At 33.5% G+C, this 18,500-nt stretch overlaps 1 protein-coding gene and 1 long non-coding RNA gene across 2 annotated transcripts; both read right to left on the bottom strand.

Moving 5' to 3' along the window:
- Positions 1-7,272: 7,272 nt before the first annotated feature.
- On the bottom strand, positions 7,273-8,946 carry LOC127874585 (uncharacterized). Its single transcript, XR_008047000.1, has 3 exons — positions 8,885-8,946; positions 7,618-7,785; positions 7,273-7,409 (listed from the first exon to the last, which is right to left on the bottom strand). It is a non-coding gene; the product is annotated as an uncharacterized LOC127874585 (long non-coding RNA).
- A 2,792-nt stretch (positions 8,947-11,738) lies between these two features.
- On the bottom strand, positions 11,739-17,085 carry LOC127874584 (uncharacterized). Its single transcript, XM_052418980.1, has 4 exons — positions 16,893-17,085; positions 16,354-16,398; positions 15,581-15,750; positions 11,739-11,993 (listed from the first exon to the last, which is right to left on the bottom strand). Exons 1-4 carry the CDS (start codon positions 17,068-17,070, stop codon positions 11,988-11,990), a joined length of 399 nt encoding a protein of 132 aa, XP_052274940.1. The 5' UTR covers positions 17,071-17,085; the 3' UTR covers positions 11,739-11,987.
- Between the last annotated feature and the right edge of the window lie 1,415 nt (positions 17,086-18,500).

Below are 18,500 nucleotides of genomic sequence, written 5' to 3'. Positions count from 1 at the left end.
GTGGCTATTTTTATCCTGGGACTACTAGTTGAGGCGAACTGCTTGTGTACTATAAAACGTTTATATAGGTAGACATTGATATTTTTCATTTTTTCAGTGTATAGTTTTTTTTTTTGTTGTTTTGGTCATGTACAAAGATGTATTGATCTAAATCGTTGGAAAATTAGCAAAACAATAGTTGTGAATAACGATTCTGTCAGTAAACATGTAAATAATATTCATAGTTAGCATATTCATTAATAATTGTTTTATTTTGACATATTGCATAGTTCATTCAACATTTAGCCTACAATCAAATTCGTGTTTACCTACACAAGGCTTATTGTAAATAAATTGAAAATTCTTATTTGGTTTGAACTTATAAGTGTATTGCATTCAAATTATGATATTTGTCTTATAGAACGTATTTCCCAGCAGATTTTGAAGTTGTTGAATTTCAATTGTATATGTTTAGTCTTTGCATAATGATAAAGATCTATTAGGGCAAAGTTTTGTACAAAGCAGTTTTGTTCACATCGCTTTTATATTTTGTTTGATCGGGTTTAAATGTGGTCATTTACATGTATATGAATTATGTATGTCACTGGCGAGAAAGTGTTTTGTTTTACAATGTAAATGTATTGTAAATATTGTGTATATAATGAACATATGGCACAAACGCCTATAGTATTTCTAAAACATATTGTTCATAAATATTAGTATTATTATTTGTATGCATTCCATGCTTTACGCACTGAATTCTAACTTGCCTAATGAAGGTCGAATAATGTTAACAGTAACATTTATCCCAATGGTTAAAAAAGGTTCAAAATGCGGAAGAACATATTTTTACTTAGCAAGCATTTTCAGTCAGATTAATTTATAAGAACATACTGCGTTATTTTTGATATTTTAAACGCGACGACAGTGTACAGGTAGTTCTGGTGTGTTTGTATAATAGTATTGTTTAAGCATTGCTAAACATTTTGTTAAGAGTCTATTATGTATTAAATTTGAATTGGTTACGCATTTTAAAATGTTTAATGGTGTACGTACATGTTTGGTAAATTTATTTGTAATACACATGAAATGCTCTGTTTGCTATCATTAATTTCATACACATGATAAATGGTATCCAAATGTGATTTAATTGTTTTTTATTGTAACTTGCTTACCTTTTTACTGTTATAGTTAAAATATGATTTTCTGACGTGACTAATTCTTAGCTTGTATTTCAAGAACATCTTATAAAATTAATAAATTGTCAATCAACATAACCAACAAGTATAACGGGCGTATTATCCATTGATCCTTATTTTCCGTTTCAAATATCGGTGTAGTGAATGATCTTATAGATGGCTTATTTATCATTTGCATTTACTGAAGTGTTAATTGCACGTTCATTGACGTATATTTTTTTTTAATTATGTCACTTCAAACGTGCATTTAGTTGTTCGTTTCGTTCAATGTGTAAATATTCAACAGTTTGTTAGAAATGGCATTTATTGGTGTACGGTTTATCTGTTATATAATTATTAATTGCAATTTAGATATGCTATGCTTTGGATAGCAAGCATATATGTTTGTTAACACTAAATAAGTTTCCAATATATGAAATTACAAAAATATTAATCATACAATGAAGACAAGTATTTACTTGTCAAATTAGTAATTACATAACGTCATACATAATATCATATTTTATCATGTCGGATACACATCGATATTAAACTGCTAGCATAAACTAGTAATTACATAAGGTCATACATTATATCATATTTTATCCTGTCGGATACACATCGATATTAAACGGCTAGCATAAACTAACGACATTGAATATGGCATGAACAAATATAGAAGGGAATTTAAGTCAATATTTAAATGTAAATGACCATGTATTGCGTATCAATAACTTTGTGTACATGAAAACTGAGTGCTACTCGTAAAATCTTGATTATTGGTAAATGATGTAAAAATATGTGTTAATTTTAATTGTTTTACTTCGTTACTTGCATACGTTTCCATGCTATAGAATGTTTATCAGTTAAAATACGATTTGCTAACGTGATCCATAAAAAAACAAAGAATGTTTAAAATACAAAATTACTTTGTTAACTTGCCAATCAACAACATATACAAATAGTACCTTTAAAATATAGTTGGCATTGTTATAGAAGCAACTGTTTTAGTTAATCATATAATCCTGCGTATTTCGTATTGATAATGATTAGAAATTTCGAATATCCATGCACCAAATGAGGTTATATATATATATATATGGCCTAATTTATCATTTGTATTGATTGAAATGTTCGTTGGTCTTTTACGCATATTAAGCTTAAATAACTATTAACATTACGTCTCTGCAAACATTTATGTATTGCAATGTTTCATTATGTGAATATGACATTGAGCTACTATGGGTCATGTACTGTGTACACACGTATTTACGTGTATATATTACATAAGGTCATAGACAATTCCGTATTGCATAGTATGGATTATGAATTGTCATCTAACGGCTAGCAAACCTGGCACCATGACATTCATTTAATGTGGCATTAACACATATGAAAGGGAATTTAAGGAAGTATACGATTAATTAAATCGACTCTTTAATGCGTATAATGGACTCATTCTTCCGTTTGGGTTACATTTGTATTCCAAGTTACAAATCCATTTCATTGACTTGACACTTATTTGGTTTCATGTCTTTACTATATCATTAGAGATTTCAACGTCTATTTGCACACAGTATGTGGAAATGAAAGGTTAAGGTCATACATATAGTTCAAGGTTAGCCTTAAAGCAGCCTAAACATTTCTGTCGCAGCCAAATACTTTGCCAATATTTTTGAATTTGAAAGAAAATTGATATAGATCATCATAAGGCAGCGTTTATCGCGAACCGCAAAGGTAAAACTAATTCTCAGAGGTCAAAGGTCACATTTGGCAATAACATACTTGTTCAAGGCTTCATCTTTGTTTATTATTAAATTTTGAAAGCTTTTCGGTTTTTGTTATATATTTAAGGGATGGTTTTTCGTTATAGTTTCACTTTTTATGCTACAACGGTATATATTACTGGCAACTAGTCTAAAATACACATACAATAACTATGTGTTATTACATCACGTTCATGTTAGCAAAATACGCGTATAGAATAGACTGACTATAGCCCAAAATAACACAACATTCATTTGTTTCACTAGAATAACATTCTAAGGTCATTCAAATAAATTGTTTATATCAAACACACATACATGTAAAAAAAACTCGGTTTATTATGGCCGGTATATTTCAAAGAGAGTAAATCCTAAAATGCAAAAATATATCAAGCTTAACTAATGCTTGCCATGAACATTATCGGTACGACATTGATTCGTCTACAAATAGTGAAGAAATGTCGTATATTTCTGGATTTGTTAAACCATAAACACGGTAGTAAAATAAATGGTCTGAATGAAAACATATTTTAATCGTGTTCATCTGAATTATAGTTTGACCGGCTAAATCAGTTTGTAGGGAGTTGAACCTCATATCCGAAGATCGCGGTTTGTTTTTCGACCAAGCCGCATAACTTGAGCGAGGATTATGATGAAAATATTTTAACGCTCAATCTCCGCCTATCGCTGCTTAAAGTAAAGCACATGTTAGTCACTGCAGCCAGTATGCGTTTTTACTCGTAAACCAGCTTACACATGAAATATGTGAGATTTTATTTGACCGTCTGATCATTTTTAACAATAAACAAACACCAATTATCGTATACCATGGATCTCTCTCTCTCTCTCTCTCTCATTCCCTCCCCCCTCCCCCATCCCCATATCCCCTCTCTCTCTCTCTCTCTTCACAGAGTTGTATTCTGCAGATAACTTAAATTTCAAAGCTGTCACAACAGTGTGTTTCATATTCTGAATATGCGCATCTTCGCATTCAAATCGAAAAAGACAAGGTACATGATTTTATGACTAAATCAGTTAACTTTGCTACCAATAAACACCATTGAAAAAATATTTGTAAACTGCACTTACGTACATGGTGAAATGAAACATCAAATTATTAAATAACAAACAAATAAACCAAATAGATCTTTCCTTTCTGAAGATCGATACTACCGGTTTATCTTATTTTGCTCATGATACGAGATGTTGAAAATATATCTCAATTACATGCTTTACTTTATTGTTAAGTTGTCAGATATTCATTTAACCTGTGAAGTGAATTAATGCCACCCAAAATAACCGACACAGCTGGTTTTTCCCAACGCTGGCTTACCGTGGCTTTTAGCTGTAAATACGTTGAACTTAACCTAATATGGATTTCATAATGCGAGTTTATTTTATTTGCCACAAATCGTTTATTTTTCCAACAAAGGGTCACTAAAAATCCTGTTTGGGCATCCAACCGCCCCCGCCCGTATTTATTGGTTGCGTTGCTTTTGGTCGCGTAGTGGAGGAAAGAAGAGCAGACGGAACCCGAAAAGACGTTTTGGGCAATCAAGGCACTTGTATCAATTTGTGATGACCAGCCTGTTTAAAGTACTTTCAAGATAAATCAGTGTGATTTATATGGTAAATTGAGTAAATGATATTTATGCACAAAACAATAGAAAACTGCAATGTTTCTAAAATTATAGCGTTAAAGGTAGAGAGCAAAGTAGGATTTGGCGATAGTAACCAAGAAAAATCATATTTAAATTTCTCGTTAAAGCGGGTATATACGATCTTGTCAAATATTTATTGATTAATATAAAATGTGTAAAAAACTTATTATACATATATTTCAATATAAACTAAAATAAAAGTTAAGAAGAACATGTGTCGAAAAATGCTAAATAAGCCAGATATTTAATTCTGAAATCGAAAAAGGCTGTACAGCCGAATTCACCAGCATGTATATCATGAATGTACGATGTGAATCTAAATTTAGTTTAACGGTTCATTTGAAATTCCCGCAGCGATATCGATTCATACGACACATGAACACTTACTAAAAAGACGAATGCATCGGTTATTGTAGGAAAATAATTACGAATTATCTTCGTCACAATCGGCTCGGGGCGCTAATTTGTATTTGCTGTATTTTATAAAATTCGTCTTAAATGTATCATTTTTCTTGCATATTGTGTGTTATTATAACATATTTGTATCAATATTTTACAAATCAGTACATATAAAAATCGTATATACCCGCTTTAAGTCAGCTGAAAGAAAAAAAAGCACAACAGCTTCAAACGGTGATATTTTGTTGTAAGCATGTAACGAATAAATTGTAATAAATAAACACATAAAGCGAAACTTAATTAAAATACATACCTATTAAAAGTCTCATGTGCATAATTTTGTATAGATAATAAGTGACTGTGTTAACATGTAGTTGTTTTTTTTCGTCGATACAGTCTATATCACAAAATATGTAGGTACAACATTTTTTATGACAAAGGTGCCCCAAGGAGATAAGTCCTTATATTAAGGGTTATATAGAAGACAGTCATCAAGTCTCTTAACATCTTTTGAAGAAAATGAAAAAATAAACAATATGTGTGTATATATATATATATATATATATATATATATATATATATATATATATATTATTAGTTTTTTTTTATATCAAAGTCCAATTTATTAAATAAAATTAAACAAAATATGCAAAAAGCTTAAACATAATATATTTGTTTATAAAGACTTCATCACAACATATGCGGTAATCAATGTCATAAATGAGTATACCATAAGATAAAAAGTGACAATTCTGATATAGCTATTATTGTTTCCAAATTGACAACTTTCCCCGTTCAACCCAAAATGTTGACGTTTTTAGATGTGAGCATTCCTAAAAGCAGGAGCTCACAAATGGACAGTGCAAATGTATTTCTAATAAAATATCTGTTTTGAATTCTGGCGGTATCATTAGCACTGTGGAAGTAAGAACCGGAATTTTTAAGGTAACTAAATTATCACAAACTGTTATAATATATGTAATTGACAATGAACAGTAAATACATCCAAATGCAAATAATTTGTAAATAAATCTTCAAACAAAGGCTAGTGTACAATGCTTTCCCAAAATATTGTCAACAACACGAGCAATGTAAATATGTGAAAGTTTGTATTTCAAGCAGTTTTCAACTTCACTGTGTTGATTTTGCTAGGTAAGCAGGGGTTGGTATTAACCTACAATATGAAGTAAGTTCGAATTCGTAAATAAAATTTTGATCGATTTACTTAGAATTGCGAGCAAAACTTATGTATCTGATATTGAAATTTAAGATGGTTTAACCAACGTGCCCATGTTAGACACCAATACATTGCTCTAAATAAAAACAACATACAGCTTTGTGTCCTGTTTCGCTTGGATACTTTCACTATTCAGGATCGTGTTTTAAATTCCTACAATTTCTTAATTAGACACACAATCCTGTAACTAACAGTTTTTCTGATATATTAATAAAAAAAACGAATGCATTGATTATTTTTTAAAGCTATAAGTAAATAAAATTGCGAACATTCTGCGATTAAAAACGTCTGTGTAGGGATGATATTAGTGTCTGAAGGTTGGTAAAACGTGCCCAAAGAAGCCAATACCACCCATAATCTTCCTTATTTCACATCTGTCCATTTTCACCCCTGTTCTTAATTATCTTTTTGAAATCCTCCGTTCCAAGTGCTTCAACAACGAAAGGTACTTTCATCCACTGTTTGCATGTCGTCTGGCGGCCCTTCACATGAACGACCAAACAATTCTCAATTTTCAGAACCCGAAATTCCAAGCTTTTGTAAATACAACTCACACCGAGATTTCCGCCGCATTCTTTGCAGGAGATTTTCCCGCACAACTGCACATCATCGTCTTTGAAATCCCTCGTGTCCTTATCGCTGCAGATCACTCGTTCTTTTAAGGGTTCGTCGACAACAACATGGTGGACATCTTTGATTTTCTTCACGCTATCGGACATGCAGACAAACGCTCCGCATCGAAAGCATTTCAGATCGAACTGTCCAGCTCTCATCGTAGTACGCTTTCTTCCGAGACGGCTCAGTTTCTGGTCCAGAGTGGCCTCCTCTTGAAGCTTTAATAATTCCTCTAGAAATTTGTCCGGATTGCTTCCAATGTATGCATGTAAAAGACAAAGCATAACCACAATATTAATCTTGAAATTTGTCAGGATAAATTTAAATATAGGTCAAAAATCACAAAACAACTGCAAACATAGAACTTAGGACATAGGATTTGTGAGGACCAAAAATGACATCTCGGCACATCAACAATTGAAACTACTTGACAGAAATGACTTGCCCACCTGCAGTTGAATGATGGCATGCCGCATCGTGACCTCTCGGATCATGTTCAATTCCTCCTTCTCTGACATTGATGTATTTTCCTCCGCTATCACCACATATTAGCTGTCTGCGGCCCTACCTCGACCTGCCAAAAATTTGGTGTATTACACATAATTCTATGACATGTATCTCTTATTCTTAAGTCAGACTGGATGTGTTAAAAAAAATATATTAACCTTACACACAGCATTTGATACTTGGTTAGAACACATAATATGTCGTTTTATATCATTAAAATCAGTATGTGCTTCATTAACAGAAATAGACACTAAAAACCAGTCGGTGAAGATTACCTCTCGACTGAACTTTAGAGATTTCGTTGGTCACATGGTCGTAACGGATGACCAGGTTACATTTAGTTATGTCTAACCCTTCCTCTGCGACGGACGTTGCGACTATCAGTTTATGTTTGCCTTCACGGAAATATTTCAGCGCATCATTTTGTTCAACCTGTGTCATCCCTGAAATTTACCGAATTCAGACTATAACGTACATTTGTATCCAATTAAATGCCTGAATAGCAAATATTTGGTTTCCCAACGTCATTTGATTGAAGCATGTCATTTTATTTGTTATTTAAAGGAATTGTAATTCAAGAAAAATAGTCGGCTAATTGTGTGGTATGTTTTTTACCTAAATAATTGCCTAAAATTAAAACTGGTGTCAATTTAAGTGCCAAAAACATTGTATTAACAGACACTTATGATACTGACGTTAAATGTTGAGCTCACTTGTTTTTTTCTCTTTATTAATTGAAAACAAGAAATCTCAATGTCCTATATTGCTATATGAATATTCCTTTTAATTCGACAACATGCTTTACACAAGTAAAATTTACAAAGGGCAATAACTTAATTAATACATAATTCAAAGACAGAGTTATGGTTCTTGTGCTATGAGGTTCCTCTTAAAGTCTCGTGTATTGTTAAAATTGTTATTCAATATCCATTAATACTTTTTGTGTTATGATATGGACTTTATAGTAGCACAATGTAATTGGGCTCTCCACGATAAAAATATCAAGGACACTAACTCCAAAAACACTGACAGAGGAGTTATAATTCTTGGAGTCTGCACTTTATATTTATATAGAGCTTTGAGTATCCATCTTAATATCTTCAATAGCAATATTATTATGGAGTTCACATGACAACAAACACAGAGCAAAAACTCTATATATAAATTGTAAAAATAGTCCTGGTTCTATTACTCGCACTTCGTCTTACAGCCCGTAATCAAAATATGAAGTTTCATTTGACTACTTTTAAAGTTATGTTTCACAAGAAAACTACAGTCTGTAATCATATTCTACACAAACAAGCAAAGAACAATAACCCACTACACATTTTGGTGGCTTAAATGTAGTGGGCCCTTGCTAGATGTTAAAAGTGACTCACCAAGGTGAAGTGAAACCCATGCAGGACATGATTCCATCCTGCAGAACACTATCACATAGCTCTACCAACTGACCTCAGCAGGCTTCTGTTCCTTACCTATGAGAACTACAGTGATATTTCTATCGTTGAACACGGACTGGAAATGTGTTGAAATATGACATACCGCCTTTATAAGCGCTCATGTTCTGTCCCACGAAATGGGTCGGATTCCACTCCCGGAGTCCCAACTTATGATTGCATGCGCCAACTCCCGTGTTTTCACGAAAACAATTACGCGAGAATTTTCTATATCACTTCGGCTGTATGAAGACATAATCATCTCTCGTAACATCTCAAGTTTAGGATTTTCACTCGATGTATCCAGGGGAACTTTCTTCAATTCGGAAGTTTTAAACAACAAACATGCACATGTTTAACGGTAAGAAAATGCTGAACAGAAACAAATACACCATTCTCTTTTTTTATTATATTCCTGTGTAAACAATCACTTTTTCTATAGTTTTAAAAGATGAAAAAATAAGTCCTGAGTAATATATGGACATGTTGTTGTATCACTCACAACTTAACTTGTACTTCAATTTGCTCTGCCTTTTCTTATGTATTATCCATAGTCCCGTCTTATCAAAGACCAAACAACTTTAGTTTACAACTGACTTTGGGAATTCAGTATAAATGTGTATATAAATTCATGTTTTTTAAATAATTAATTAAAAGTTATGAGTAATGAATGATGAGTAAAAGAAACAAAATAAAACAATACAATTACTTCACTTATGTCATCCAAGATGTTTGTTCAAATAATGTATGCATCTGTGAAAATTTCTCATTTCTTGGATGATGATATAAAAAACTATATTACGAAATTATCATTCATTGACAGTCAAACGATGTCCACATAATAATACAAAGTGGAATGTAGCACTGCCTTTATGAGACAAGTTTTAATCTAACTTGAATTACTATTGTATGTGTTATCAAAAATATAATTTGACCTTCTTTGGTATGTGTACATTCTTACATGACCGCCTTTTGATTAAATTTAATATGAGTGACTTGTTCGTATGTTTCACATTTAAATTATGCAATTCTTGTCTGACTCCAATTAAACTCAGCATACCTTTACACACCACATAAATCAAATTTGACCATCTTTTATGTGCTTCAGAAAAAACACGATTAAACCGATTGAGTATACCATAGAGCCAAATCTAACTTGACCTTTTATGTACATCATATTCACACATTTAAATTGACCATTTGTGTATGTCATATAGACAAATCTAACAGCTGTGAAATTCAATTTTAATGAGATATATCAAAAACAATTTAGATTTTTACCGAATATGCAGCGATTAAAAGATCTTTTGTATTAATTTTCCCAGCCATCTTCCCCATGTTGTCAATGGCTTAGGCCAAAATGTCATGTATTAATCAAACTCTTTCCTTACTAGGCTGGACTTTTCCTTATATGACATACTAGCGTCTAGTGTTAAATGGGTATATAAACTGCCGCTTTTTGCATTAATGAGGAGTACCACACGCACCCAGGCAGATTGTAGTTGCACGATTTCTGGTTGTATTGCGCGAGGCCACGTTTATGGGTTCGCTTGTATCTTGTGGATTGAATTTTTGATTTGGATATGGACTTTGGAAAGTTTATGAATAAAAATGTATAGAGTAAAATAAAATGGAAACTTTATATGTGTGTTAGTGTCATTGTTCAGATCGAATAACGCTACACAATAAGGTCAAGGTAATATAGTCATATTCTAAATGGAAGAGGACAATAAATGAAACATATTGATCACTTATGTTTTAAAGAAGCGGTACATTATAATCGATTCTGAGTTCATGTATCTTTTCCACAATCTATTGAACATTTGCTAAGACATAAAACAAACTAATTAGTTTATATTTCATGTTTGATAGCAATAGCTTGGGTGGGATGGACGGTCTTTCAAAAATAAAATAATATAAATAAATATTTGTGTTTTTTAACCATGTTTAAAAAAAGTGTGTGGGGATGGGGGTGGAGAGGGAATAATGTGGGGGTGTGGTCATTAATTAGATATTTAAAAATTAAGAAGAAAACAAGAGCTCTGTTCGTGAAACACGCTGCCCCCTACTGCGCAGCTTTTAAGCCATATATTTGAACTTTGACTTTGAAGGATGACCTTGTCCTTTCACCACTCAAAATGTGCAGCTCCATGAGATACGCATGCATGCCAAATATCGAGTTGATATCTTCAATTTTGCAAAATTTGACCTTGACGTTTGACCTTGAAGAATGACCTTGACCTTTCACCACTCAAAATGTGCAGCTCCATGAGATAAGCATGCATGCAAAATATCGAGTTGCTATCTTCAATATTGCAAAATTTGACCTTTGACCTATACCGTTGACCTATACCTTTGACCTTAACCTTTCAGCACTACAAATAAGCAGCTCCATGAGATACGCATGCATGGCAAATATCGAGTTGCTATATTCAATATTGCAATATTTAACCTTTGACCTTGACGTTTGACCTTGAAGGATGACCTTGACCTTTCATCACTCAAAATTTGCAGCTCCATGAGATAAACATGCATGCCAAATATCAAGTTGCTACCTTCAGTATTGCAAAAGTAATGACCAATGTTGAAGTTTTCGGGCGGACGGACAGACGCCATATATTGACCTTTGACTTTAAAGGACGACCTCGACCTTTCACCACTCAAAATGTGCAGCTCCATGAGATATAAATGCATGCCAAATATCAAGTTGCTATTTTCAATCTTGCAAAAGTTATGACCAATGTTAAAGTTTTCGGACGGACGGACGCACAGACTGACTGTTAAGGAAAAAAAAAATTCGGGGGGGGGGTCTGGGGTGGAGCGTGGGGGATGGTTTGGGTGATGGTTTGGGTGGAGTCTATTGTCGTATGTCAGGTAAGTGTTGTTTTGTCAAAGTATGAATCAAATCTGATCCTAAATAAAGAAGTTATGATAATGTAAGCAAAAATTTATTTGACCATAAGAATCAATGTCATGCAAAAGTCAAGGTCAAATTAAACTTGCCATGTACACATCCTCATGATAGTAAGAAAGTATTCGAAGTTTTAAAGCAATAGCCTTGATACTTTAGAAGTAAAGTGCATGTAAACACAAAATAAAATAAAATATTCAAAGTTACTAAGTCAAAAAGGGCCATAATTCCGTCGAAATGCCAACCAGATTTATGCATCTTGTCCTGTACATTTCCCTTCTGATAGTTAGTGAGCGTTCTAAGTCTGAAAGCAATAGAAATGATACTTTAGGAGTAAAATGGACCAAAACACAAAACTTAACAAAATTTTCAATTTTCTAAGTATAAAAGGGGCCATAATTCTGTCAAAATGCCAGTCAGATTTACATAACTTTGCCTGCAGAATCCTTTATGATAGTAAGTGTTGCAAGTATGAAACCAATAGCTTTGATAATTTAGGAATAAAGTGGACCTAAACACAAAACTTAACAAAATTTTCAATTTTCTAAGTATAACAAGAGATGTGTTCGTCAGAAACACAATGCCCCCTATTGCACCGCTTTGAAGGTTTGTTTTTTTGACCTTGACCTTGAAGGATGACATCGACCTTGAAGTTCCACCACTCAAAATGTGCAGCTTCATGAGAACGCCGCTTTGAATTTTTTTCTTTTGACCTTTGACTTTGAAGGATGACCTTGACCTTCAAGGATGACCTTGACCTTGAACTTCCACCACTCAAAATGTGCAGCTTCATGAGAACGCCACTTTGAATTTTGTTTTACCTTTGACCTTGAAGGATGACCTTGACCTTGAACTTCCACCACTCAAAATGTGCAGCTTCATGAGATACACATGCGTGCCAAATATCAAGTTGCTATCTTCAATATTGAAAAAGTTATGGCCAATGTTAAAGTTTTCGGACGGACAGACGCCATATATTTGACATTTGACCTTGAAGGATGACATTGACCTTCACTTTTCACCACTCAAAATGTTCAGCTCCATGAGATACACATGCATGCCAAATATCAAGTTGCTATCTTCAATAGTGAAAAAGTTATGGCCAATGTTAAAGTTTTTTTTTCGGACGGACGGACAGACTGACATACACACATACTGACATACGGACTGACGGACAGTTCAACTGCTATATGCCACCCTACCGGGGGGCATAAAAAGGGGCATAACTCTAAAAAAAAAATAATGCTGACAGAGTTATGCACCTTGACCAACACAATTATCTTGTTGTCACAAAGTATTTCAAGTTTGAGTTAATTATCTTTGATAGTGTTAAAGTTATTGGACTTTATAAAAAAAACTTTAACCAACGCCGACGGCGACGCCGGGCGAGTAGTATAGCTCTCATTTTTCTTCGAAAAGTCGAGCTAAAAACAATACTAGTCAATACTTAAAATGTTAAGTTCTCTCTCGTCTTTGAGTTAGGAACGTTTTATAATTAATTAAAAATACCCACGCTATCTATAAGGAATTATGACGTTTTAGTTGTCAGCAATATTTTTGCTCGCTTTCTAGCAGAACAAACGCATACTATAAATATTTGCTTTAATTATAATAGTGTGTTAATATCATAGATAAATTTAACTTGAAATACTTCATTATTGTATATGATGAGGGCATTGTTGTAGTACTAGAATTGAATCAGTCTACTGCTTTAAATAGTATTGATAAATCACAAACGTGTTTCTAAGGTATATTTAGCAGAATAGTTCGATGCTTTAAATGTTTCACAATCACTGATGCCCCCACAACACAGGTTCGGACGCAGACAGATCCACTAAATAATTAAGAGGACAAAACGACAAAGGGACATAATCCAGTAAACCTTGTTGCAGCAAAAATTCCGCGCTTTACAATCATCTAGACTAAGCTAATTAAAGACCGGAAAATTATCGTGATTCACTCAGTCGTTTATGATGAGTTTTTAAAGACAAACGTTTGGGACAAAATGTATTATAAAGTGACGTAACAGACAAATGGCCATAATTCTCGTTGCAGCCAAAATGCCTTTCTTTACTATCCAGTAAAGCTTATTAAACTTTGTAAGTTCAGCATGACCCATCCATTAGTTAAGAGAATTGAAAACACAATCATAAAAAAACGAACAAGAGCACCGAATAACGGGTGCCACGCTCGGCTGCGAAAGGTTGTCAGAATATTTTTTTAGAGGTCACAGTGACCTTGACCTTTGACCTAGTGACCCAAAATGGGTGTGGCGTGTAGAACTCATCAAAGTGCATCTACATATGAAGTTTCAAAGTTGTAGGTGGACGCACTTTGATTTTAGAGCGAATGTAGAGGTTTATGTTAAAGTTCTATATTAGAGGTCACATTGACCTTAACCTTTGACCTAGTGACCCAAAAATGGGTGTGGCATGAAGAAATCATCAAGGTGCATCTACATATGAAGTTTCAAAGTTGTAAGTGAAAGCACTTTGATTTTAGAGCCTATGTAAAGTTTTATATTAGAGGTCACAGTGACCTTGACCTTTCATCTAGTGACCCAAAAATAGGTGTGGCGTGTAGAACTCATCAAGGTGCATGTACATATGAAGTTTCAAAGTTGTAGGTAAAAAGCACTTTGAATTTAGAGCCTATGTTAAAGTTTTATTTTAGAGGTCACAGTGACCTTGACCTTTGACCTAGTGACCCAAAAATGGGTGTGGCGTGAATAAATCATCAAGGTGCATCTATATATGAAGTTTCAAAGTTGTAGGTGGAAGCACTTTGATTTTAAAGCCTATGTTAAAGTTTATTATTAGAGGTCACAGTGACCTTGACCTTTGACCGAGTGACCCAAAAATGGGTGTGGCGTAAAGTACTCATCAAGGTACATCTAGATTTGAAGTTTCAAAGTTGTAGGTGGAAGCACTTTGATTTTAGAGCCTATGTTAAAGTTTTATATTAGAGGTCACAGTGACCTTAACCTTTGACCTAGTGACCCAAAAATGGGTGTGGCGTGAAGAACTCATTATGGTACATCTACCTATGAAGTTTCAAAGTTGTAGGCGGAAACACTTTGATTTTAGAGCCTATGTTAAAGTTTGATATTAGAGGTCACAGTGACCTTGACCTTTGACCTAGTGACCCAAAAATGGGTGTGGCGTGTAGAACTCATCAAGACGCATCTTCATATGAAGTTTCAAAGTTGTAGGTGGAAGCACTTTGATTTTAGAGCCAATGTTAAGGTTTTAGAACGACGCCTAGGCGGACGTCGGACGGCGGACGACGAGCTGGCTATGACAATACCTCGGGTTTTCTCCGAAACAGCCAAGCTAAAAACAGACAAGAGGGTCGTACTGCAAACAATTCAGCCATACATCTTTTTTTTACAATAAGCTACATATTATGTTACTTCAGCTGTGAACGTTCAAGCACGTTCAACCCAATAGTTTAAGAGGATTTGAAAACACAAGTTTCTGGGCTTACAACGTACGTTCAGACAGACAGATGAGTGCCTAATGACTTCCCTAAACAGCAGGATGTTTTGGGTTTCTCTTGTTGTGCTCCCCCCCCCCCCTGCTCAATACTGCTACCTCTCTGGACTGATCAACACATACATAACACGTGAGTATCTTTTTAATTATTTATGTTATTATTTAATGACAATGAAAAGTTATATATTTAATAACCTTCATTACAAACACAATATTACTGCTCATTAGAATACCACAGAAGAAAACAATTTGGATACCTAGCATCCCTACGCACAGCGGTATTCTCTTGGTCAATCATGGCCAAAACTTGTCTCAGTATGGCCCCAGTCAAGGCAATTATTTTATAAAAAATAACAAATCGGTGTAAAGGAGAAAAGGATCATCACACTTTACAAACCTGTAGATGAGTCCGGAATGACTGCAGGAACTTCCTGGCCTTGTCATCTTTCAGTTTCGCAGTCTCATTCCTGAGCTTGCTTACCCACTGTGTATAGGCTGCGTTTCCTTTCTCAGCAAGTGCTTTTAACTCTTTTTCGAACTTAACAAACTCTGCCATTTCTTTCACGACTTCAAACGACAGATCGGTCAATCAAACACAGGTGAAAACGCAATAATAAGTGCATAATTCTTTGATCAAGCATCTACAAAGTTGAGTCGGGGCAAAGACTTGTTAAACATAAAGGACTGGTGCTGAGTAATCTAAAACTCAGGTCGTCCAATTTAGAGAGTATTTCAGATATCATATTCACCCGAATCAAAATTTAGTCGCCAATTCGAGTGGTGAGTACAATTTTGCACCAACGGGAAAATGTGCAGGTCATATAAGTTTAATAACATCTGATGAACAGCAGCACTAAACTAAATAACTCTGCAGGTATGCTCAATAAAGTTATTTAGTAAATAATATGAGTATTACTCACTAACAAAGGATATGGCAAAGAGCAATATATAGAAGAAAACAGATCAATGAGAAAGTAAATCAAAATGTTTACCTTAGAAAAATGTATTCTTATTTTTCAAACCATGTTTTGGCTAGGTTATTTATTTTTTCAAATGGGTATTTGTTATTAATTTTAAAAATATAAGCACTCCTCAAAGGTTACTGGAAATTGGAATATAAAATGAGGAGAAAACGAAAAATGAAATACAGCCTATAACGCCTGGTAATACCTTCTGCCAATACATCATCAAATGATTCTGACATTCCGTGAACGTCTGAAAAAAAACAAAATAACAAAAAAAATATTAAAACAACATTAAATACAATTGAACTGTGAAAACATTAATGGTACTGATGGAGCACTTGTCCCGCAATAAATATTATGTAAGAATTATCAACATGTAGAGCATTTCATTTCAGTGACCAATATGCTGAAGTTAACGAAAGAACATAATTTCAACAATTGTTATTGCAGAATAATAACAATTATATTGTTCCACTTCATATCATAAGAAACAATTCATAAGTTGTATAATGATGTAAGTTGAAAAGTGTACGAGAACTCCTCTGTAACGCAAGCTTGCGACTGACAGACGTGCATATTAGATTCAGTACAGTCATACCTTCTTCTACTTTGTTAAGACGGACGGAGATTTATTAATAAAAACTAATGAATGACTCAAAGATTCAAAAAGCATCAAGAAAATTATTTGCCTTTATTTATATATTCAACAACATAAATTTTACCAAACAAAGCAATAAAACAAACCTGTAATTTTTAAACCCTCAGGACTTTCTCTATCATAGTTCATAACATCTTTAGTTTTCTCGCGGGCTTCCTTCAACGTAGAGCTGCTCGAAGAATCTCGCAGCTTTGTGAGCTGCCCGCACTTGTCCATCTGCTCAAACTCGGTGACACAGTGTTTCACAGCTTTTCTAGTCAGCATCTGGTATTTCGACAGATCCGTCTAAAATGTGAAAAACTGTTTAAGCAAGGTGTAAATTGAATGTCCTTAGAACCTCGACTGCAATTCTATACCTTTTTAAAACAATAGTATTCAACAAGAATGTAAATGAATATGTATATCTTAACAAGTAATTTGGATAATTGTAATGATAATTTTCATCGAATAATATTTATTATGGTTAAAGCCATGTTTAAAATAACACCAACAAAAATATTTCATTCAGATAATTTGAATTTCTGTTTTGACATATGCCCACAATTGAAAGTATCATATTTCCCCAGGGGCCAAGTTTTGATTGCCTGCAAACAACATATAAGACCAAGTTGCTTAAAATTATTCCAAGGAGCATAAGGTTTTGCACACTTTTAAATTATTATCTCACATAATAAAAAAATCAATAATATCTTATCCTAGTGACACTCATTGACAATAAACACAATCTGTGAATAGATATACATAACAATTCTTCAATACATTTTTAATTTAATTATGTTATTATTGGTTTCGTGTTGTTCCTTTTTTGTACAAAAAATTGCTATTAATTATGTATTTAAGTCAAAATATACAACCAGGTAGACATTATAGACACATTCAGATCTAAATGGTTTAAAACTTAGCACTTAATTATGTATTTAAGTCAAATAATACAACCATATAGACATTATAGGAGTCAATAGTATTTTTTTCAACATTTTGGCTGTCACATTTGTCAGAATATTAATTAGCTTTTTCAAGTCAGTTAGACAAATGGTCAGCCATATTTGTGTCTTCTCTGTTTGAAATATAATTAGATGACCCTTAATTGTTATTATTTTTAGCATGAAATCTTCTTGAAAATGGGGAGTGTTTTTTTTAATTCCTTGATGTAACACTTTTTATTCTAATACTGCAATTTAATAATAAGTCAAAATAAAATGATATTTGTTCTGAAACAAATTTTATTTTTGAAAACGATATCGAGTTCCTTCATGTATGTGTTGTACTCATTGCGCACAATGAAATTGTTCAAAGTAGTGGTCTGTTCCTTTTCTGTGAAACATTTAAATGTACTGAAGTCGTGCTCACTTATTCTGTATCATTATTTGATATTAATTACCGTAAGTAAAATCAACATCATGTGTGTGATAAAACTCTTTAATTCCGGAACTAAAACGAAGGTTAAAGAAATGTTTTCATTCTTTAAAAAGCACACTTATTATTTTTAGTCCGACAGCAATTGACATATACCCGACATTGGGGTGTATAGTAAAGTGTTTTTTGTTAGGGGACATGTCACTGATGAAGAATCCGTTTGATGCCGTGCTGGTATCTTTGGGGGTTTGAAGAAATCCAAGATGGCGTCCAAGATGGCCGCCTTTTTCAGCATTTTAACGTATGTGTTTATATAATCATGACTTTATCTATTATTT

Source organism: Dreissena polymorpha, chromosome 3, assembly GCF_020536995.1.
Source record: "Dreissena polymorpha isolate Duluth1 chromosome 3, UMN_Dpol_1.0, whole genome shotgun sequence".
Classification (NCBI taxonomy): Eukaryota; Metazoa; Mollusca; class Bivalvia; order Myida; family Dreissenidae; genus Dreissena; species Dreissena polymorpha.
This window is presented reverse-complemented; position numbering and strand designations above follow the sequence as displayed.

Bases quoted from the DNA above. Each gene is read 5' to 3' on its own strand.
- LOC127874584 (XM_052418980.1), bottom strand. From the start codon at position 17,070: ATGCTGACTAGAAAAGCTGTGAAACACTGTGTCACCGAGTTTGAGCAG. The intron at 16,399-16,892 runs GTTTGTTTTATT...GTTTTTTTTCAG, and splicing joins TGAGGGTTTAAAAATTACAG to ACGTTCACGGAATGTCAGAA. The intron at 15,751-16,353 runs GTATTACCAGGC...TGTCGTTTGAAG, and splicing joins TGATGATGTATTGGCAGAAG to TCGTGAAAGAAATGGCAGAG.